The sequence below is a fragment of the Saccostrea echinata genome, unplaced genomic scaffold (genome assembly GCF_033153115.1).
Source record: "Saccostrea echinata isolate AGI-Se365-2 ecotype Australia unplaced genomic scaffold, CSIRO_AGI_Sech_v1 ptg000012l, whole genome shotgun sequence".
NCBI classification, from domain to species: Eukaryota; Metazoa; Mollusca; class Bivalvia; order Ostreida; family Ostreidae; genus Saccostrea; species Saccostrea echinata.
Genome location: NW_026889761.1, coordinates 22,126,185 through 22,148,411, shown reverse-complemented (window position 1 = coordinate 22,148,411; position 22,227 = coordinate 22,126,185). Strand labels below are relative to the sequence as shown.

General features: G+C 33.5%; 4 protein-coding genes and 1 non-coding gene across 5 annotated transcripts; 1 reads left to right on the top strand and 4 right to left on the bottom strand.

Annotated features, from left to right (window-relative positions):
• Positions 1–600: 600 nt before the first annotated feature.
• Positions 601–1,784, bottom strand: LOC133185134 (uncharacterized). The gene is made up of 2 exons (XM_061320193.1): positions 1,379–1,784; positions 601–1,101 (listed from the first exon to the last, which is right to left on the bottom strand). The coding sequence occupies exons 1-2, from the start codon at positions 1,782–1,784 to the stop codon at positions 644–646; spliced, it is 864 nt and encodes a 287-aa protein (XP_061176177.1). The 3' UTR covers positions 601–643.
• A 7,499-nt stretch (positions 1,785–9,283) lies between these two features.
• On the bottom strand, positions 9,284–12,582 carry LOC133186131 (ATP synthase subunit O, mitochondrial-like). Its single transcript, XM_061321404.1, has 8 exons — positions 12,541–12,582; positions 12,047–12,091; positions 11,084–11,194; positions 10,847–10,919; positions 10,449–10,508; positions 10,197–10,309; positions 9,703–9,789; positions 9,284–9,483 (listed from the first exon to the last, which is right to left on the bottom strand). Exons 1-8 carry the CDS (start codon positions 12,565–12,567, stop codon positions 9,367–9,369), a joined length of 633 nt encoding a protein of 210 aa, XP_061177388.1. The 5' UTR covers positions 12,568–12,582; the 3' UTR covers positions 9,284–9,366.
• Positions 12,583–12,850: 268 nt separating this feature from the next.
• Positions 12,851–17,432, top strand: LOC133186130 (small ribosomal subunit protein bS6m-like). The gene is made up of 3 exons (XM_061321403.1): positions 12,851–12,943; positions 16,701–16,843; positions 17,173–17,432. The coding sequence occupies exons 1-3, from the start codon at positions 12,899–12,901 to the stop codon at positions 17,414–17,416; spliced, it is 432 nt and encodes a 143-aa protein (XP_061177387.1). The 5' UTR covers positions 12,851–12,898; the 3' UTR covers positions 17,417–17,432.
• Positions 17,433–18,314: 882 nt separating this feature from the next.
• On the bottom strand, positions 18,315–18,386 carry Trnae-cuc (transfer RNA glutamic acid (anticodon CUC)). The gene has a single exon. It is a non-coding gene; the product is annotated as a tRNA-Glu (tRNA).
• A 909-nt stretch (positions 18,387–19,295) lies between these two features.
• LOC133186129 (mitochondrial amidoxime-reducing component 1-like) lies at positions 19,296–21,674 on the bottom strand. Its single transcript, XM_061321401.1, has 7 exons — positions 21,437–21,674; positions 20,909–21,085; positions 20,364–20,544; positions 20,019–20,159; positions 19,861–19,925; positions 19,582–19,656; positions 19,296–19,474 (listed from the first exon to the last, which is right to left on the bottom strand). Exons 1-7 carry the CDS (start codon positions 21,661–21,663, stop codon positions 19,369–19,371), a joined length of 972 nt encoding a protein of 323 aa, XP_061177385.1. The 5' UTR covers positions 21,664–21,674; the 3' UTR covers positions 19,296–19,368.
• Between the last annotated feature and the right edge of the window lie 553 nt (positions 21,675–22,227).

Genomic DNA, 22,227 nt, shown 5'->3' with positions numbered 1-22,227 from the left:
TGTTAAATAAATCACCGTTGAGCACTGTGAATCATTATCTATCTTTTGCAGTTATCTATCAAATTATATTATTAGACAAACATTGTATATTAAGGGAAAGTTCAGACTTAGTTTTGTTCATAGCGACAATGCAGAATGTGTGACATCTGCTCTAAAAAATTATCAACGTCTGATTTCTCAGGCATGTTTCATGGTTTTTTTTAATTTTTTTTTCTTACCTATTGAAATTGAAATACTAGTAAAATACATGTACATGTAGTTTCCTGATCAAGATAAACAGATTGTTTCTAACATCTTACTATGAATAGAGCTACTTGAAAAAAAAGTCAAGAAAATGTGTATTTTGATATAATGTACGATTAACCGGTTAATCGGTCGGAACGTCTTGCGGTTAACCGATTAGCAATTCTGTAATCGATTGCCATCCCTAATATATATATATATATATATATTCGATTTAGATTGTAACAAATTGTTTTCTGGTTATTCACTTCATTATTTTTATATCTTTAACATCACCTAATAGCTATAGGTTATTTTATTTTATGTCCAGGCAAACGCTGAAAGATCATACCTGGTGTAATTTATAGAAAAAAATCATAACAGGCAGGCACTTCATTTATTAATTACATGGTGATTGGAACTAGCCAATTTTCCAGCCAGCGAATGTTGAACGTGCCTCGAATGAGCTTTCTAATGTTCCTAGGCCTTTTCTTGTCTCATGTGTCTTAAGAAACACTACATCACCTGCATTCAGTTGTGCAACCACGAAGCCTGTGGCGGTATGGCGATCATTATTTTCCTCAGAGTTAGCAAAGGCACTGTTCCAGGTGTCCGAGTTGACAATGAGATTTGAAAAAACAAAGCTGTAAGAATTTGAGTAGATAGTCCATGTTATAGCATAAAGTCCATTGTAAGGAACCGTGAATACCCCAGTGTATCTATTGTATGCATTTGCAATGTTTGTCATCACCATGTCAAAGACGAGGGTATGCTGAGGTGGTAAGGAATGCATGGCTTGATTCATGTAAGCGTAGAATGCACATTGGTTAGACAGCCTGTATCCTAGATTTCTCGTTGACAATTCTTGTTGATACATATCTACAAATAAATTACGATGACACTAGAATGCTGCTTTTATAATGGAAAAAGCGTTAGTGAGTGCAATGCCCTATTTTCTTAATTTGGTTTTATAGGTTTTATAATGCTTTGGTATTAGCAATCATAACTACGGAATGCGAGAATATCGATGCATTATATACCCTATTAATCCACATATGATTTGAAACCCATTGTATTTTTGATTTAGACATGTATTTCTTTGCATCTGTTTTATTGTGCTAGTTATGGATCCTTTGAATTTCCAAAATAAACTTACCAAGAGATCTTTGCGTCACGTTGTTTTGATAGTCTTGTCTTTGCCATGGCCCTGTGTTTTCATCATTTCTCCAGACGTAGGAATCAAAATGCTCATCTTCAAATTTTCTGGTAGAACCGTATTTGGAGCTTGCATAATTTTTTTTCTGCTTCACACTAATGGCTTTGCGTAATGATTGTAATTCCAAGCTTTGGTGTTTAATTGTCCTTTCTTGTCTTTGGGTTTCAATTCGCAAATAGTTCACAGTGTTGCTGAGAGATTGCATTTTCTCACTTAGAGTCTGCAGTAAACCTTCTTGTCGATGGATTATTTCCAGCAGCTCGTCTGAGCTTTGCGCACTGCTTTGAATTGTCTGAAACGCCAAAACAATAATAAAGACACCGAGACAGGCATTTACATTGGCCATATTTAAAAACCAAAGGAAGTGGGATATCCTCGCAACAGAATTTCTGTATGTCTTTGTCTTAAGTAGGAATCGGAAAACTGATAAGAAGTATTTTGGGACTGAAATATAAATGGTGCACGTTTGTCTGCAGAATTTCTGTTGTTCTGACAGATTGTGACCTCTTTTCCTTATAATCGTGACAACTGTGCAACGAAAGTATATAAATATTTTACAAAATGTTTGGTTGCTTATTAGACAAATAATTGGAGTTCTCTTGTTAATTTTTGTGGATAAAAATTACCAAAATAATTAAGTTCATCTGAACAAAATTTTTCACTATATTCACAATTTTGTTGTTAATGAATTTCATTTTAAAAAGTGAGAGTTATTCAATTTCATCCAGTTGAATTCAATCAATATCAATGACTACACTAGAACAAAAAAGAAAAACATGTTTGGTGAGCAACATACGGTTTATCAATATATATGTAGAATCAGTTAATTCTTTTTTTCACACTCGAAAAGTTCTCTTTAAGAACTCGTAATCACCGTAAACAACATTTTTTTCCTACTGTCTCAGCAAAGAAATTCACTTTTAAGTAAACATGGTCACTACACTGAGCTGAAAACTGTTTAAAAATGACCTTTGTCAAAAAAGATGAAAATGAGTGCTTATGCCGTTCATTTGTAGAAAACTCGCTGAAGAACCCAAATGAAGATATGGTTTTGATATCTGGAAAAATTAGCCTTTCACTCAGTACGGTGTTCAGGTGGATTAGCAAAATTCAAAAATGGAAAAGGGGCTTAAAAGACACCAAAAATATCGATGCTGTGAGTAACACGATATTTGAAAATCCCGGACTTACAGTGAGAGACACTGCTTAGACACTAAACATTTCATCATCACAACAGTTGATTGAGAATGAATCTAAAATTATTTCTGTCAAATGAGTACATTTTTCCCTTACTGTTGAGTACAAGAAAAGCCGCGTTAAAAGTGCCAAGAGTGTATTAAAATATAAACATTTTTACAAAACAGAGTATGATAAATCTGCGTGATGGGTAACAAAACATGGATGCACCGTTTCTAGACCAAATGGAAGGTCAATAATAATAAAATGCGGAATTAGAGAGGACGTTATCGTCCTGTTATTGCAGAGAATAGCCGGAATTCCAAACAGGTCTTATACGGGTTTTATGTTTACTCGACATGTCCAGTGCCGACACCCAAAGGAAGGACCGTCAGTAGTAGCTAGCTTTTATGTTTAAATTGTATTGAGGAAAGATAAGCAGGTTTTCTGTAAGAAGTCCAAACACAAGTATACGTACCCAGGGTGATTTCTTGTACCTGACAATGCTGCTGCAAAAAAGCATAGAGATGTAAAGGATATTTTGAAAAAAAAAGGAACAAAGTTTAAACATCCCCCGTATTCGCTAGATCTTAGTCTTTGTGACATTTTTTTTCTTTCAAGAACTCAAGAAAACCATCAAAGAAAGAATCTGGTATTTTAGATCTGACGAGGGGAGTGCTATCCATCAGTGTCTTTTGACACCCAAAAAGTTCTGTTATGTTTAAAGAAACTTGAGACTTATGTAAAGATTAACAGGGAATACTTTGAAGGATTAAATATCTAAAAAGATTGCTTTTTGTGTTTTTCTTATTTTTTTAATTTTTTGATGACGTTTTGCAGTAGCTACTGAACGACCCTCGTATCATTCATAGATAAACATTGAAATAAAAATGTAAAAATGATTGAAGGATATTTGAGAAAAGAACAAGAGCAATGGAATTGTTTGCAGGTGTAAAGACGAATAGTGACCCCCATAGAATAATGACCGGGGGTCATTTTTCTACATCGAAAAATGAAACCCGGTCATTATTCGACGTCGAAAAAGACCCTTTTGTCTGTAAAAAAAAAAGTGGCGTTACCCTAAAAAAATCTGCATATCCTACATAGAGAAAAATGACCCCTGTAGATTTTGATAAGATGTACATTTTTTGATTAAAAAGATTAAGAATTATAAATTTAAAGGCCAGTGGACCAAAATGCTCAACTGAGGTATTCGTAAAATGAAGATACAGGGATGACATGTTGGTCATTAAATCTTATGAATAAAATGTTCTTTTTCTTATGATAAATTGACAACATTAACTTCAATATACACTATGTGGAAATGTTTCTATTTTGATCTGAAAACTGTAACATGCATTGTTTTTTAATAAAATTATAAGAAAAAGAGAGAAAAAATGTTATAATGTCTATCTATCTGTCTTTCACTAATTAACAATTTTTAAATGTTAATGAGTACAAGACTAATTAAGTGATATCTCCAATTCTGTTGCTTTATTGGTCCAAGACTCTTCTTATCTTACTGACTTGCAGTTGTAATAAATCATGGTCGCATTTGCAATTGAAAACTGTTAATTCTTGAAAGACATACCTGGTATCTGTTGTTCAACCTGCATTTGAATGTATTTTTAATTCAGTGATTTTAAAAGTGTCCAAAAATATAATTTTCGGACACATAGCAGAAGTATCTTACAATTTGAATAAGAGGAATTGCAGGGTGATTTTGATACTGTCTACGGATTTTTCCGTTTTTTTCCGATCGTGACCGGTCAGCAGAGGATGCTCACTTCTCCATAACACCTGATCACCTGATAAATTTTTAGGTCCGTGTTTGCTCTGCTCCAAATTCGTATCGTTTTCATTGGACTTTCGAGATTGAATACTGTTCATTATCTTCATGCTTCATACTTTTGGTACATATTCATTCAAACCTAAGACTTTTTGATATCATAGACAACAGCTTCTTAAATTATGGAACTCGAAAATTTTCACATCTTGTGATTGGTCATCAGCAACATTAATTCGTTAAAAACCACTCTGATTGTACACAAGTACTCTGAAGTTGATATTAAAAGGATGTCGGAGTTCCACATTGACAACATTTATGTAGTCTTCGGAGACCGTTTTCCAACAAACTATTGAAATTCCGAAGTGCTCCTTTATTAGCCGACCTGTTTTTATATTCCTATGAAGCATTCAAAAACTTCTACACGAGAAGAGGAAAACGCTAGCTGTGGTCTTCAATTCGACATTCAGATACATAGATGATGTTTTATCAATTAACAATAGTTATTTTCATTCGTATGTCGACTCGATATATCCAAGTGAACTTGAAATAAAAGATACCACAGAGTCTGCCACATCTGTTTCATATTTAAATATTTTACTGACTATAGACGACAAATGCCAATTAACAATTAAATTGTATGACAAACGAAATTACTTTATCTTTTTCATCGTCAACTTTCCTTATTTATCTAGTAAAACATGCATTCCACTATCACCTGCTTATGGCGTTAATGTCTACCAACTTATTCTATACTCAAGAGCTTGCTCTGAGAACGATCAATTTTTAAAGCGAGACAGGCTACTCATTGATAAGTAGATGTTACAGGGATTTCAACAGCCTCGTTTAATGTCATCTTTTCGTAAATTTTATGGTCGTTATAATGGCCTATTATTGGGTCGAATTTTGGCTGACTTATTTCATAACAATTGTTAGGCCTTTGTTTTTGTACTGAATTGACCACAGATAGTTCCATCTACCTGATCAATACATAAGGCTCACGGCGGGTGTGACTGCTTAGAAAGGGATGCTTACTCCTCCTAGGCACGTGATCCCACCTCTGGAATTTCCAGGGGTCCATGTTTTACACCCTCTTCACATATTTGTATTGTTTATGGGTTTTCTTTTTTAGATCGATCACTGTTTGTTATCTTTACCTTTCACATAAACCCCATATTCAGTGAAAATATTATATTGTTATTTAAATGAATGAAGTTGACGATAGAAAAGTTGAAGTCATCGTGTTTATCATAAAGTTTAAATGTTAATTTACCATCAATGTCTTATTCTAGTAAAATATCCAAATATGAAACAGATGTGGCAGACTGTGGTGTCTTCTCTTTCGAGTTCAATGGAATATATGAAATCCACAAAGCCATAGCTCCAACCAATCAAAAGTTATGGGCAATGTTAAAGTTTTTGCGGACAAACAGACGAACAGACAGACAGACGGGCGGACAGGGCAAAAAACTATATATCCCCGAATCTTCGATACGGGGGCATAATAAAATAAGTTTGCAGATGACCAATGACAAGGTATGTTAAATTTACGTGTACCATTTTTATTGAAGAAACAGTACTAGTTTTCTTTGATGTCAAAAAGGTTAGTTTTTAATTCATCCTGAGGAATAGTTGTATAAGTGTTGAAAAGTCGTGTGTTTTGATGCAATTGCTGGTAAAATTTTGTGATCTCAAATTTTCTAAACCTTCCTTGGAGTTCTTCAGTATCAACATCTGATTAACACCACATCTCGAATATGTTGTACAGTACTCCTGAAGTTTCTCCTTCACAGCTGTTAAAATTTTGGTGAGAAATGAGGATAGAAACTTGGTTGGATATTAACTAGACCCTACAATATACACTGTATCTTTGTTTGTAAGGATTTTTTTATGAATTTTTGGAGTCCAGTATAGGTAAGGTAAATAAAACTCACTTCCATGGACTGGAATGTTAAAAGTATATTTAAAACTAAAAGGTGATTTTGAAGAATTTTATCTTTTGAAAGGAAACTGTGAGTATTAAGCAAGTAAACACTTTCTAAGATACTCTAAATTTGAATATGGACTTTTTAGAAAATAAATGAAGTTAATAATCTGCAGATCTTTGTTCATTTGCCACTTCAGATGTTGTTTGCTGAATGAAAAAAAAATGTTTAAGTTATAATGAAAAAAAAAACCCAACTGCTTTTAATACTTCAGTGAAATTTTGTCAAGTGTCATATTGTAATTTTTTTAATTTACCGGATGGTAGTAAATACAAAAATTAATTTTTGTATGTACCACCACCCGGTAAATTCAAAAATTACAATATGACACAAGTATTAGTAAACATAGTATTTGAATTTTAAAATAACTTATTTTATAGACTTATTCACAAATATCTTTGAAATGTTGCACCTTTAAAAATCTTAATATTTCATCAATTTCTTCCTATATTATGATGGAATTACAATCAAATTATAGCATTTTTAAAAAAAAAATAAATAAATAAATATACGGTTTCTTAATATATTTATTCGAACAAATGTGTTCTCATTTAATGGTGTTTTATGAGATATAATTGTAATATTTTTTTTAATTATATAAATCGAGTTCCGATTTCGCCTTAGCCCTGATTCATTAATTTTAATTTCTCAGCTTAGGTAAATGGCGACACACCCCTTTGTCAGTCAAAAAGAGTAAAAGGGAGGTCAAATACTGAACTAGGATTATAGCGGTAACAATCATGGCGGTAACCTAGTCTCTTTGGACCTTCCATGATATCTTTAACATACTGAACAGAATATATACAATACTCTCTGGGGGGGGGGGGGGGGGGGGGGTAGGAATTTTTCTAACATTTGCATATTACTGCTTTGTGCTAAATAAAATATTCTATAAATAGCCATAGTGATTTCCAAAGTGGAGTTGAGAGAGGGCTTTGATTGTTATTTGTATTTTGTTTGTTTGTTTGTTTTTTGTTTTTGTTTGTTTTTGTTTTTGTTTTTTGTTTTGTTTTTTTTTATGTTTATTTTGTCAATTATAATTATTAAATTTTGTAAATGTGTACATACATTTTAAGGCCAATTCTACAAACTTTTTTTTCCGTATAAATAGCCATGGTGATTTCCAAAGCGGGGTTGAGAGAAGGCTTTGATTGTAATGATCTGTGGATTATTTATGTTTTTCTTCAGAATTTGTTTTGTCATTTACAATTATGGGCAAATGTGTACATAAATTTTATGGCTAACTGCTACATTTATTTGAAAAATCATTACATTAGATGCATGTATTAGATCTATATGTTTATATTTACAAGTAAAATAAATGTTTATTCATATAGTTAAGTTTTCGTTCACGATTTCTCATTAGTGTTATATCTAGTGATTTTAAAAAGTGCAAAGATTTATAAGGGGAATGGTAAAAAGTTAGAACGTCATAGAAACTTTGTACATGTAATTTCTTTATATTTTAGGATTTTTATGTTTTCACTCCTGCGGCTTTTTTCATGTTTACATCAAATCCTCAGAAATATTCAAAACCACTGACAATAACATTTGAAAGAAATTAAATTCAACGCCTTTATTCCTTAACTTTTTTGCAAATACATGTACAACCTTTTGTGGGTTGCATTTTGACTGATAACTGTTAGGTCATTGTAACTCTGTTAACATGATCGCTATACAGAGGAAATACAAAGGATTTATGAGATTTATCGCTGTTCGTTATACATTCATTTTGTAGCACCTATCAGATAAAAGGCCCGTAGAACGAGAAGGGGGGACTAGCCAACCCCCTCCCCCATTTTTTCCTCCGAGTATAGTATTTAGCTATAGTAAATTTTGTTAAGATGCTAGTTGCAACCCCCACCTCGCCCCCCATTTTTTGATTTTGTAAGGTCGAGCACTGGCAAATTCCAGGATTTGGACTATAGAAAGGGTTTTTTTTTTTTTTTTTTTTTGTCAGATAATTTTGTGGAGTTGCAACCCCCCCCCCCCCCCACTTTTGGTCAATTTAGGTTTTTTTTTTTTTTTTCTTTTTTGCTTGTCAGATTTCTTTGGCAAGCCCCCCCCCCCCCCACTTTTAAACCGCTGCTACGGGCCTAAATAATGATCAAAACAAAATCACACGGAATATTATTTATCAATTTTTTACATCTTTGTCACTTCATGGCTGACATCCTCATTTACGCATCGCCTGTGAAGACCTTTCCGACTGTACCATGGTTTTGACCTAATGACTTTGACTTACGTTTGACCTACTTTCAAAATTTCAACATAGGTAATAACTTTGTTTTGAATGAGAGAAGTTCCATGTGTATTACCTGTGACAAGATCTTTCCAAATGTATTATAATTTTTTGACCTCGTTATCTTCAAGTTTAATGTAGTTTTTCAGGACATTTCTATGACTGTAAAATTATGACTACATGTACTCCAATACAAAGCAATCACTTTCAGATATGTAGGTCCCCCACCTATGAACTGATGCTTGAAGAACAGGGACTGCATGTTTCCATGCATTGGCATTATACAAAGCAAACATCTTAAAATTTAGCAACTCATCTACAGCTCTTTATATGAATGAAAAATTCCCACCGAGACATTAAACTTCAAATCATCAATCAATCTATTATTTATCCAGGACACCTCCTTCAGAGGTTAGCATAATCTCTTCTATACAAAAGCGGGAAAAAAGTGCCACTTAGTTCATCCCCTCATCCAGTTGTTCACTTCTGGAAATCCCTATTTTAATTTCAGGTTTTTTTTTCTTTATCAGCTCACGATTCAAAACTGTCATAGCAATCTTCTCCTCACTTATCTTCTTATCAGCAAGTTGAAAGTGTTACACATTTTCAAAATCACTAATCTATACAATGTATCTAAAGTAAGACCTCATCAAATCTTAAGTTTAAATAGCCTTTTTATTCATCCTAGTGGTAAACAAACACATGTATGAAATTATAATAAAAGTTAGTGCTGTCTTGTTTAGATAGCTGCACTCTTTAGAATGTCGGTGTAGAGCTTGATCTTGGATTTGAGGGACATGTCTATAAACTTATCCCCAATGGTCACCGTCATACCTCCAACAAGACTTGGGTCAACCTGAAACACAGAACAAAATATAATTCATGTCCCAATAAAATGATCATTTACATACAATTTTGTTAAAGGAGTTTTAAAATTTCTCCCCTATTTCAGGGGGTTTTATCTTCTTGTAAAGGATTTATGGCAAAGATGTTTGCTAGTGCAGATATGGAGAAAAATAAGGCAGACAATCCATTTTTGAAAAATTTTTAGTAAGAATTTTTAAAGCAATTTTACCTCAGTCTCTAGGTAGAGTTTCTGTCCCTTCTGTAGAAATCCCTCTAGAATGGTCTGGAGTTGTTTACTGGTGCTAGCATCTAAAGGCTAGAAAAAAATACGAGGTATAAAAATGAAAAAGACATTTTCTTTTTGTAGTCAGTACTTTCTACAAGAAATGACTTAAAAATCATTAAAAAATATTTCTAATTCTAACAATTTTTCAAAAATACATGTACATCTGGTGTTAGTTTGATATGCCTTAAATTAATGTTTCCTATCCATTTTACAAAAATTCAAACTGCTTAAAGCTTAACATTAAGCAGAGATAGAGAGACACACAGAAGAGATTTAATTGCATGTTTTATATTATTTCTATTCAGCTACTATCAAGACAAATAATTATAGGATCATATCTAGTTTTTACAATTTTTTTTCTGAACAAAGAGAGGTTTCAGGGTTCACAATGCATTTTAAGGATTTGAAGCTGGCATTATGTTAAAAGATTTTGTTACCTTAGCTACAGTGACCTTGCAGATGACCTCTCCCCTATGGGCACTCATTAGCTCCATATAAAGGTTAATCACTTCTGTAAGTTTGTTTAGCCGTCCATTGTCTGCCATTGTGTCTGAAAGAGACAAACTTCAGCATGAAAATGGAAAAATCATTTCCAAAATCTAAACAAATTCATATCTGACAGTTATTAAATACAAGCAATTTAAATATCAAGAGCCTCAACAAAAATATATCAAAATTTGCATACTTACCAAACAAATTCTGTGTCACTTTTGAGTAACCATTCTTCTTCACAACAGACTGAAAGGCAGCTGAATATAGAAGGACGACAAGATGTACAATCAAGCAAATATGTATTTATAAAGTATCCACTCTTAGAAAATACAGCTCAGCCTTTATAGTACATGATATATATCAATCAATATTTGTGAAAGTTTCTGTATTAAGCTAGATGGAGAGAATTTAACATGTTGAAATTGGTAACAATGTTAAAATTGATGGACTCTTAGTCTATCTGCAATGTATCTATTTCATTACAATAAGTAAACATCAAAATTTATGCAGGAAAAATGTTTAGCAGAATTATATTTAGAGCCCTGGTAAACTAAGAGTCTTTATAAACAATTAATTTATGCAAGGAAGTTATTACTCTTTTTTCGTCTGGCATTTTCTGTGGGATCTGCAAAAAAGTCCCTGAATTTGGTGTCTTTCTCCCATAGTTGCTACAAAATTGAGAAATATCAAATAAATCTAAAGCTACAAGCATGTAAATATATATATATATATATACATATATATATATATATATATATATATATATATATATATATATATATATATATATATATGAAAAATTACTTGTTAAGAAGTCATATCAGCTACGTACCTTTACAGATTTGAGATCCTTTTCTACGGAGTCGAGTGCCTTCTCCTTACTTGCAGCAGAATACAGGGCTGAGGCATAGCTGCCACCCAAACCATACACCTGAACGGGAGTCTGTAAAACAGAGAAAGTTTACTATCACAATCAGAAGTCTTTATCGAGAGACAGTAGCTCTACTGATTTAGACTGAAATGAATTGAAGGAAATGGTTACATTTTATGTTTTTTTCTGCATAATCTTTAAGATTTTTTAAAAAGATATTTATTTTAGTTTAAGGAGACATAGCAGAGAAGAATTGAATTAATACAATATTTTCATAATCATCTTGGTTTACAACTGGAAAGATAAACCTCTCCTAGGTTTACCATTCTGACCTCACCCGTACCAAAAGTAATATTAAAGAAAAAAAAGAAGCATGATCGAGTAGTGCTCCTCGTGTGGATGGAAGTGACAATGTATAAAACTTTTTAAAAGCAAACTGCACTCTTAAAGCAACGCCTGGGCGAAGAGAAAATTCGGACTTTGCACATTGATCCAAACAATTTTTTCCCCCAGTTACCTCAAGACCCACAATGCAATGCTTGTTGTTCTGACTGCTAACTTCGTTCTTGCGGTAACAACAAAAGTTCACAAAAAATAAACTCACTTTAATTTAATGGATATTGCATACAGATAGTAGATTAAATGTTCTTTGTTCAAATTTTGCACTTTTCAGACTTTATTTTATGGAAATGCAGCTAACATACAACAGCATGTGACGTCACAGTCTGGATGCTCCAAAAGTCTTGTGTGGTTTGAAGAGGTGGATCTTAAAATTATGTGAACATCTGCACTCACACCAACGGTTGCACCGTCAACATGTTATAGCTAACTCAAGGTATTTTGAATACCTAAATCAAGCCATATAACTTAATCAAAAGATTGTTCCGGACCCAATAAATAAAGAAATCAAGCACGACATGTTACCTGAACAAGCTTGTTGCATCGTACTGATGTACTAAAACTCCTTGCCTGTAAAGAAAAAAATGTTACAGTGCTTTAGAATGTGCATGTACATAAAAAGCATTTTTGTTGTATTCAACTGAGATAAGTATAGAGAAGCTTTTATTTTAGGTATTCAATGGAGAAAATTCGAACTTTACTGATATAATTTAAGTTCTAATGCTGAATGTTCCTGGAAGCAACTCTACTAGTCTGATAAAGAGACTAATCACATTTTTAAAAATTATTTTAAATAGCTAGAAATTGATAACCATATTCTAATGTAGTGTTTTTTAAAAAAAAAAAAATCACCGGTTGACGGTGAGTAAAGGTCAAATAAAAGAAAACATGTAATGTAATGTTGTTCACAGAACTATTTGCAAAATTTAGTAATTAAATAGAGAGCAATTTAAACAAAGTGTCAATTTACAGTTTGAAAAAAAAAAATTACAGTGAGCTCAATTAAAAAAGGTTCTTACCAAGAGACCCAGTCCCGAAGTGGCCATTTTTGACCGCTGTTGTAAGGTCACTTGAACGCTTTTTCATAATTTGTTCAGTTTTTGTCAAATCGTACTTTTATGCATTTTATCTGATATGTTTTATTCTAGATTTGATAAAGTATCTTCATATTTTTGTCATACATATTTTTATTCAAAATAATTTTAATGCTTGTGAATTATATGACATAAATATATGTGGGATTTTCCACTTCTACACATTCGAATAATTTATTAGACGATTTACTGAATAAAGCGTAAATTTGACACTGAATAAATTGAAAGTCAAGGAAAACACGCATCCCATTGTAATATTGTTGAGACACATTAAAGGAAGAAAATGCCATCCTATGAGATGTCCATTATAACAAAAGCACTTGCTAAGGTAATTATTTATACCTGTGCCACGTGGAAACGTTGTGAAAAAATACAGTATTGAACTATTCAGTACAGACCAGTACAGACAGTTACTAGTTATCCGAACCGTGGCTGAATTCTGCCACTAGTTTTGAATAAAGTTTACTGTCCATGTCCTCTAATTGAACATTTTCCATAGCTGCATTTAAATGACAAACTTTTAAAGTATGATCCTCACAAGTCATGAGAACAATAGACCTTTTTTTTAAAAAATGCTCAATTTGATGAAACATATAGCTGTCCTGTTTCTGAAAATACTTGTTGAGTATGGGACATTTTGAATGTAAAGGGGGTAATATGTTGACTGTGCGACCGTTGGGGCGGGCGCAGTTGTTCACTTAATTTTAAGATCCGCCTCTTCAAACTGCACGAGACGTTTGGAACACCTAGACTGTGACATCATATGACGTCGTATGTTAGATGCATTTCCAGAAACGAAGTTTGAAGATTGCAAAATTTTAACAAAGAACCCATTTAATATCTGTATGCAATATCCATTAAATTAAAGTGAGTTTATTTCTTGTGATTTTTTAATTGTTGTTACCGCGAGAACGAAGTTAGCAGCGAGAACAACAATCATTGCATTGTGTGTCTTGAGGCATTGCTTTAAGAGCTCGCAGTGACGAGCGGCGCTTTGCGCAGCTCGCTGCACTTGATATTAAATCAACTCATAACCTGACCTACTTATAACCAAGTCAACTCCTACTCAACATGTCAGCTTTTATCCAAACTGCAAAGTAAATTCGTAACCAAGGTCCTGGCCAAGAGTTCACTAGTCTTAATCATAATCTGGTCATGAGTTCACTTTGGAGAAGTCAAGTTGTATTGTAGGCAAAGGCAAAATTTGAATCGTAACTTGCCTTGTCTCTGGTTGACAGAAGGGTTTAAATTTTTTGTTATATTTTTATGTACTAAAGTGAAATTTTATACCAAATAAATTTTGGAAAAATAGTTCTGTGCTTTTAGTGTAATTGTGAGGAATAATATGTGAAATATATTCTTACAGTTTTTCTGCATAAAACCAGAGACATATATTAAATAAAATATTATTTATGTCTGTGATAAAACACAGGACATGCACTTAGTACCAGGGTTGGAGTGGGACTCCCCCAAAAAACATGCACATATTTTTTCCAAGAAAATTAATTTGGTGTTCATAAAATATGAAAAATTTTATTAAGAGCCCCCTCCCTTTCCTGTGTGTTTTTTTTTTTTAAAAAAGAGAAATGCACGCAAATGCACATACACAACCTCCTGAAATAGATCTTTTGAGTTTATAGTTTTCAGACATTAATTGTTTTGTCTGTCCCTACTTTGATAAACAATGTCACACATTGGTGAATGAAGGGAAATGAATATTATTCTGCTTCCTTCATGGTTCTGCTCATTAATGTCTATTAATATTGGGGCCATTTGGGGGGGGGGGGGGGGTTGTTCAACATCTTCATTCAAACAAATAATTAATATTTCCAAATATCAGTGTGTATATTAGTCACAAATAACCATTGTGTTATTTGAAGGAGGCAACTCAGAACTAAAATCTTGGTTATGTGTTGGCTTTTGCCTTTTTGGTTATGAATTGACGTATTGGGTAAGATTGAAACATTTACTAATTAAAAAAATTGTGAAAGTTTAAATATAATGGTTCCATTTAAACTTAAGAATACATATCGTCTGAATTTTAGGACCTGAACTCATAGAATAGTAATAGTTAATGAAGTTAACAATTTTTCTTGTATGTACATTTATATTGTTTTGACAAGATCTAGTATTATGCAAGTACATGTGTATTTACTATTTAGATAAAGCTGGTTTTTAGTGTGACAGGTTGAAATACATCCAAAGCCTTTAAATGAGAAAGCTTCATTTTAAAAGAGATGCTTTTCCAGGTTTACTGATAAATATTACTTTTTAGCTCACCTGAGCTGAAAGCTCAAGTGAGCTTTTCTGATCACATTTTGTCCGGCGTCCGTCTGTCTGTCCATCTGTCTGTCTGTCCGTCTGTCTGTAAACTTTTCACATTTTCGACTTCTTCTCAAGAACCACTGGGCCAATTTCAACCAAACTTGCCACAAAGTATCCTTGGGTAAAGGGGATTCATGTTTGTTCAAATGAAGGGCCACGCCCTCTTTAAAGGGGAGATAATTAGGAATTACTGAAAAAATAATGGCATCATTTAAAAATCTTCTTCTCAAGAACCATAGGGCCAGGAAAGATGAAACTCATGTGGAAGCATCCTTAGGTAGTGTACATTCAAGTTTGTTCAAATCATGACCCCCGGGGGTAGGGCGGGGCCGCAATGGAGGATCAAAGTTTTACATAGAAATATATAGGAAAAATCTTTAAAAATCTTCTTCTCAAGAACAGCAAAGCCATGATGAGTCATATTTATATGGAAGCATCCTCAGGTAGTGTAGATTCAAGTTTGTTCAAATCATGACCCCCGGGGGTAGGGCGGGGCCGCAATGGAGGATCAAAGTTTTACATAGAAATATATAGGAAAAATCTTTAAAAATCTTCTTCTCAAGAACAGCAAAGCCATGATGAGTCATATTTATATGGAAGCATCCTCAGGTAGTGTAGATTCAAGTTTGTTCAAATCATGACCCCCGGGGGTAGGGCGGGGCCGCAATGGAGGATCAAAGTTTTACATAGAAATATATAGGAAAAATCTTTAAAAATCTTCTTCTCAAGAACAGCAAAGCCATGATGAGTCATATTTATATGGAAGCATCCTCAGGTAGTGTAGATTCAAGTTTGTTCAAATCATGATCCCCGGGGGTAGGGCGGGGCCACAATGGAGGATCAAAGTTTTACATAGAAATATATAGGAAAATATCTTCTTCTGAAGAACTGCAAACCATGATTAGTCATTTTGATATGGAAGCATCCTCAGGTAGTGTAGATTCAATTTTGTTCAAATGATGACCCCCAGGGGTAGGGTGGGGCCCAATGGGGGATGGAAGGTTTTACATAAGAACATATAGAAAAAATATTTCTTCTCAAGAACAGAAAAGCTATGTTTAGTCATATTGATATGGAAGCATCCTCAGGTAGTGTAGATTCAAGTTTGTTCAAACCATGACCCCCGGGGGTAGGGCGGAGCCACAATGGAGAATCAAAGTTTTACATAGGAATATAAAGGAAAATATCTTCTTCTGACGAACAGAAAAGCTATGTTTAGTCATATTGATATGGAAGCATCCTCAGGTAGTGTAGATTCAATTTTGTTCAAATGATGACCCCCAGGGGTAGGGTGGGGCCCAATGGGGGATGGAAAGTTTTACATAAGAACATATAGAAAAAATATTTCTTCTCAAGAACAGAAAAGCTATGTTCAGTCATATTGATATGGAAGCATCCTCAGGTAGTGTAGATTCAAGTTTGTTCAAATGATGACCCCTGGGATAGGGAGGAGCCACAATGGGGGATCAAATTTTTACAAAGGAATATATGGGAATTTTTTTTTTAAAATCTTCTCAAGTACAAAGCCATTTGTTATATTGACATGGAAGCATCATCAGATAGTTTAAAATTCAGCCCCCCCCCCCCCCCCCCGGTCTTTTCAATACTGAACTGATTGTGCTTTTGCCTAGCCAATGTGCTCAGGTGAGCGATGTGGCCCATGGGCCTCTTGTTTCTAAATGGTCTTGAAATATTCAGTGTTTATTGAACAGTGTTGATTTCAAAGTGAAATTAGGCAATTAAAGAAACTCTAATTACAGACAGAAACAGTGCAGGTGCTGAAACGCGTGTGTCAAACAGTATGGAGTGGAGAAGGGGTCATCAAGAGAGTAGAACATTTAGGACTAAGAGACACGCCATACATAATGTCCAGTCCTGATGGCCAGAAGTGGACGAAGGCAAGGTAGACCATTCACTGTACTTGTAATGTACATTCGTATTAAAAAAGGACAGACCAAATCTTTCTATTTTAAAAAATTAGTCTATTTTCCAAAGTTTTAAACTATTCACTACAATGGTAAGTGCATCAAGAGCCTTCATTGTTTGTGTAGTAATTTAATGACTTATATATCAAGAGGAACATTATAGGATAATTCTAGCATTGCTAGGCTTTAAAAAATATAATAAGTATTACTTTAAATACACATGATTTATGCTTATTATACAGAATTTGGATTGTCCTTAGGAAGGGGTTCAAATAAAAATGTTTTAGTACACTTCCTCCTGTTTCAGGTATATGTTAATGGATGTGGATATGTCTATTCCAAACTCCAGAACAGTATTGTCAGATGTGAGAAAAGACTTTGATGTGATTCGTTCAAACATTGTCAGAAAAGACCTTCAATTTATAAGACCTTGTGCCTCGGGAAAACAATGTGAATTTGGTGAGATGTTTATTGATGAAACAAAGAGGAAAAACTGGAGAAGAAACAAACTCAAGAAAACATATATGCGTACACAATACAGAGAAAAATAAATGGAGAGAAAATTTCTGTCAGTTTTTAATTTTATACTTTATTTTACAAATGACTCAAATGAAGTGATGGACATGAGGCCCATAGGCCACAATTTAACCAAGTCATCATTCTCTTCTTGACAAATTAATATATACGAGTACATATAGATAAATGAAATTTCTTATTTCTTATTGAAACTTATCTCTGAAATAAAGCCCATGGTTTCAGCAATTTAATACACAGTGTATGTGGGTATATATGTATTAACTTCATGTCAACTGTAAAAATGGAAATCTTCATGTTCTTGCTTTCTCGATTCAACACAAGGGGATGCTTGCATATTTGAAAGACTGACCATGCCCCTGCACTCTTGAGATAATTATAAAATGATTTTCTGAACTATTCCCATGTAAAACTTTTACTGTCTTTTTGCCATCTTCCTTGGAGCCATGATTTTAACCAATTTGTATCTAGGCTTCATGAAAGTGCTTTACTATTGATTTTTTTTTTAACTAATTATTGGCCCTGGTATTCTTTAGTAGAATTTGGTTTTTATAAGACCTTTTTTCCAAGTTATTATTTTATTATGGTTTTAACAAATTCAAAGTTGGTTAAATTTTTTATATAAAAGAGCCGTCAGAACAGGGTGTGTGATTGCACCCCCTCCTTAGAAATATCTTCTTTTTTTTTAACAAGATAAATTCATCTGTCTAGGGTAATGCTGCTAGGTTCTGCTTATTTAATATGTAAAGAAAAAAAAATGACTTCAAAAATGCACCAGAAACTAATAAACGGTACCCTTGTATAAAAAAAAAAAAATCTGGCTCTGAGGAGGGGGTTACCCCCAACCCGGCACCCTATTTCCGACGGCGCAGCAATTTTTTTTTTAAATTCAACTGGAAGGGGAAAAAAAAACTATTCCCAGACGGGGAATCGAACCCCGGCCGCCGCGGTGAGAGCGCGGAATCCTAACCACTAGACTACCTGGGAAGTCATAATATGAAGTCAGGGTAATTGTCTGTTATCGAAGAGTTTGCAGGAACTCAGACCTGGAACAGTGCCAGTTAATCCGATTGCAGGTTAATCAATGGCGGGCGCTATATTTTGCGGTATCCAACGTAACGATTAAATAAAACATTCGTTAATCACCGAAATCAGTTTTGTATTTTTTTTTTCATTTTTCAAAATTAAAATTACATTTATTCGTATGTCCTTAAAATTTCTGTGTTTGGTATTACCCTTTTTCATTTCCTATTGCAAAGTAATTTGAATTTGCCAAATAAAGTTATAAATTTTAGAAACTCGAGATTTCGTTTTGTTGTTCATAAAAAAACTTAAAGCTATGATAAATTAAGGTCAGAAAAGTACATCATCGGTAAATTAACGCTAAATAGTTTTAAATTGAACACAAGATAACTTTACAACAATTATTATCAAATGAAATTAGTTAAGTATATAAATTTTATTATTTGACTTGCTCAAAATATTATGAAATTTACTGATTATTGTTAAAAAAAGGAACAGATGTATTAAACTTAATTACATTTGTAATATTAATCCCGGCTGAGATTCGACTTGAAGACGTCAGTCCAGATATCCAGCCAAGTCGAATCTCAGTCGAGATTAAGAGGGCTGGGTGGTTGTGGCCATTTTTAGACTATATTGATCTCCTTTAGAAGAAGAGCTCCATATAAAGATATACAAAAATTATCAAATTTTAAAACTAAAATGTATTAATTTTTTCTTTGACAAATGATAGTTGACAGCTTAAGATATCATATCTAAAAAAAAAATAAGTTATATCTGATGGTTAATTTGTTGACCCCCCCCCCCCCAGCCTCCTTAACATAATATTAACGTGTATGCATATTCTCAAAGTAAAGCATTTATATCTTTATTTAGAAAACCATCTGTGATATTGGACAAAGAAAAACATTAACGCCCTGAGATGTATTTTTTAATGTTTCCAATATCACTTAAGGACGTAAACTTGATCCCCCACTTGAATCTCCCCTCCAGACTCCACGGCTGCATATACACCGAAACTGGTCGGAACCCCGCCCACTTCCTCTTTATATCTAAAAAGTTATAAGAATGGAGGATTTTTTTTAAAAGGATACTTATATTATGAAAAAACTAAGGATGTACACATACAAGTTTATCAGCGGGTTTTTTGATAACATACGTTTTTAGAGTTTTCAGTGGTTCGTTTCTCTGGCTTCTTTCTGCTGTGACTGGGTCTATAGTTGTTACCATGCATCTAAGGCGAAAAAAACTATCATTTAAAAGTTCAATCGCATAAATATATGGATGTGACTGACAACTAGAATTATCAAGTGTATCCAAGATCCAATCCAATGATGCAGCTCATGTTTCTAAAATAAGTTCATTAAAAAAAAGAAACTAAAACCAGGGACCTATACTAACTAAGGATATACTGCCTTGCTGGAACCAATTTTCTTACCTTTTACAAGGTTCCTGACAGCGAAATATAGTGTCCTCTCCGATGCGTATCTGAGACCACGTGTCCTGTAAATTCAGTTCAAATTAATTTGTATTATAAAGTATGCCACAGTGGATGACTGTATTAATTAATATAGAAATTTTATAGCAGTTTATCACCTCCTCAAAGGGCGACAGACCGTCAATAACAATATTAGGTCTGAAGTTGTCCATCTTGACCGGCTCCGTGGTCCGTCTGGAAATTTCTTCTAAGGTTCTCTCGTTCCCCAGTAAATATGACGAGATACAGGAAAACGAAATCTATACCAAAAAATATTTTTAAAAAAAGGAAAATTCAAAGAAGCTATGATTTTTTTCTTGAATGGTTTCTTAATTATTGGCCACAGTCATGGCAATATTTGGATTTTTGGAATGTTTACACGTTTACAACATGGGCTTTAAACTCAATTTGCAACTGAAATAATTTTAATGTGTTTACGCAAGATGAATACCATGCCGACATACTTTATCCTCCTGTGAAATTTTGATGTTTCCCTGTCGACGATTGTTCTCCGTCTCTATGGTTAATCTGTTGTTATTTTCCAGGAAATATACAAGTCTCAGATTATCGTTCCCGAGGTATTTACCGATCCATTTGCTAGCTTTGTCACCAAAGTCTCGAACCAAAAGCTTACAGGCGTGTATCCTACAAAAAATATTGAGAGTTCGGTAAATGGAAGGTGAAAACTTAATAAGAAATAACCATGTTTCCTTTCCGTTTTATTTATGCAGACTATTTAAATTATTTAAAAGCTGCATGTACAATGTACTTTATATTGTAAACTATTATAAATTCTGTAATATAAGAAATTTAAAAAAAATCAATTTTACTTAGGATCTTATACTTCGTTGATGATTTCCTTTAATTGGAAGTGTTACTTAAAATAGCCTTTCGTCCTTTTTTTTTTTTTTTTAATTAAAATTCAACGACAGAAGAACAAAGTCTTCCTGATCTTAAAAAAAAATGAAAAAAAATTCTTTTAAAAACTTTGGGAGTAAGTGGCAGTTACTCGCAGAGGAACTTTGTACAGTTTCTGTCTGGACTGTGCGGGAGAATCAGTGTTTCCATTCCTGGGGCATCCAAAACAATTGCTTCTCCTTCCACTGTAATGTTTATGTAGGTCATCTTTGGAAAATGTCTCATATACTGACCAAGACCCGTCTGTTTATCTACTACCATAATACACCTGTGTAAAATAAGTACAATATTTAATGCACAGAATTCTTCTTTTTTCATTTAGAATGTATTTTGTCGATATGTATGTCTAAATTGAGATTGAGGTTTTGAATTACTTTGTACTTGAAAATCGCACACGACATCTCGTGTTTTGGTATCCATACTATATACTCTTCGTATAGACGTGTCACTTGTATATAAGCTTAAACATTTTTAAATAAAAATACTTAATTATATTCATACCTAGATCTATTACACAATAGATATCATGGATCATACAGCGTAATGAAATCATCTCCCAGCTAAAGAAAACAAATCTTTCAATCACATCAGGTTTCATACATATATCACATATATATACCTGTCCATTACCCCGTTGACTTCCAACCCTCGTGGCCCACATTTCGCTGATTTCACGCGTGTAGCGTGGCATCCTTTTACTGGGTACAGATTTAAACAGGACACGGTGCCAAAATACTGGAACTGCTGCTCGATTTTTCGTCTTATCCAGGATGCTGCCAAGTATTTCCAAGACCCTACCACCGCAAGAGCTAAAAGTGTCTCCATTCCCAGTGATATCGTGTTCATATGGATGTAGGTCAAACCAACCAACAAGGAATGATAAACATTAGACAGACTTTGTGTATAGAAGCACTTTTAAATTTCTGAGGTGTATTACCAAGATAATCATGATATTAAGTCGGTGTTATTGTTGGTACTTTAAACACAATTCGTATTTCCGGCATTGTCCGCAATGAACTGCCTGGGCAGTGCCCATATCCCTTATCTTTGGATGTCTCTATTATGTTTGAAGTGTGTAACATAAGTTACTCTGATGCATGTATATTACTGTATTTGAAGCATTTTATTTCCTTTCTTTGAATTGTACAAATATTTATCAAAACATCACCATCGTTTTAGTTAGACTATTAATTTTCAGTGATATTACAACATTTGAACATATAACCCTAAATTAATTTGAATAGCTGACAAAATAAAAGATACTCTAAGTTTTATTAAGTTTTCTTCTACAATATTTCATATACATGCCTGTCAACTTCTCTAAAGAAAAAAAAAATGGCAACATAACTGAAATGACAATTGTCATGGTATTTCAAGTATATATAAACTTGAATTTTTTTTAATCATCGA

What these genes read in the sequence shown, in the direction of transcription:
- LOC133186131 (XM_061321404.1), bottom strand. Translation starts at nt 12,567, where the DNA reads ATGGCCACTTCGGGACTGGGTCTCTTG. An exon ending in CTTCGGGACTGGGTCTCTTG is followed by an intron (nt 12,092 to 12,540) that starts GTAAGAACCTTT and finishes TTTTCTTTACAG; the next exon opens with GCAAGGAGTTTTAGTACATC. An exon ending in GATGCAACAAGCTTGTTCAG is followed by an intron (nt 11,195 to 12,046) that starts GTAACATGTCGT and finishes TCTGTTTTACAG; the next exon opens with ACTCCCGTTCAGGTGTATGG.
- LOC133186130 (XM_061321403.1), top strand. Translation starts at nt 12,899, where the DNA reads ATGCCATCCTATGAGATGTCCATTATAACAAAAGCACTTGCTAAG. An exon ending in TAACAAAAGCACTTGCTAAG is followed by an intron (nt 12,944 to 16,700) that starts GTAATTATTTAT and finishes CTCTAATTACAG; the next exon opens with ACAGAAACAGTGCAGGTGCT. An exon ending in CAGAAGTGGACGAAGGCAAG is followed by an intron (nt 16,844 to 17,172) that starts GTAGACCATTCA and finishes CTCCTGTTTCAG; the next exon opens with GTATATGTTAATGGATGTGG.
- LOC133185134 (XM_061320193.1), bottom strand. Translation starts at nt 1,784, where the DNA reads ATGGCCAATGTAAATGCCTGTCTCGGTGTCTTTATTATTGTTTTGGCG. An exon ending in CGTGACGCAAAGATCTCTTG is followed by an intron (nt 1,102 to 1,378) that starts GTAAGTTTATTT and finishes ATTTATTTGTAG; the next exon opens with ATATGTATCAACAAGAATTG.
- LOC133186129 (XM_061321401.1), bottom strand. Translation starts at nt 21,663, where the DNA reads ATGAACACGATATCACTGGGAATGGAGACACTTTTAGCTCTTGCGGTG. An exon ending in TGTACAAAGTTCCTCTGCGA is followed by an intron (nt 20,545 to 20,908) that starts GTAACTGCCACT and finishes TATTTTTTGTAG; the next exon opens with GATACACGCCTGTAAGCTTT. An exon ending in CCACTGAAAACTCTAAAAAC is followed by an intron (nt 19,475 to 19,581) that starts GTATGTTATCAA and finishes ATAACTTTTTAG; the next exon opens with ATATAAAGAGGAAGTGGGCG.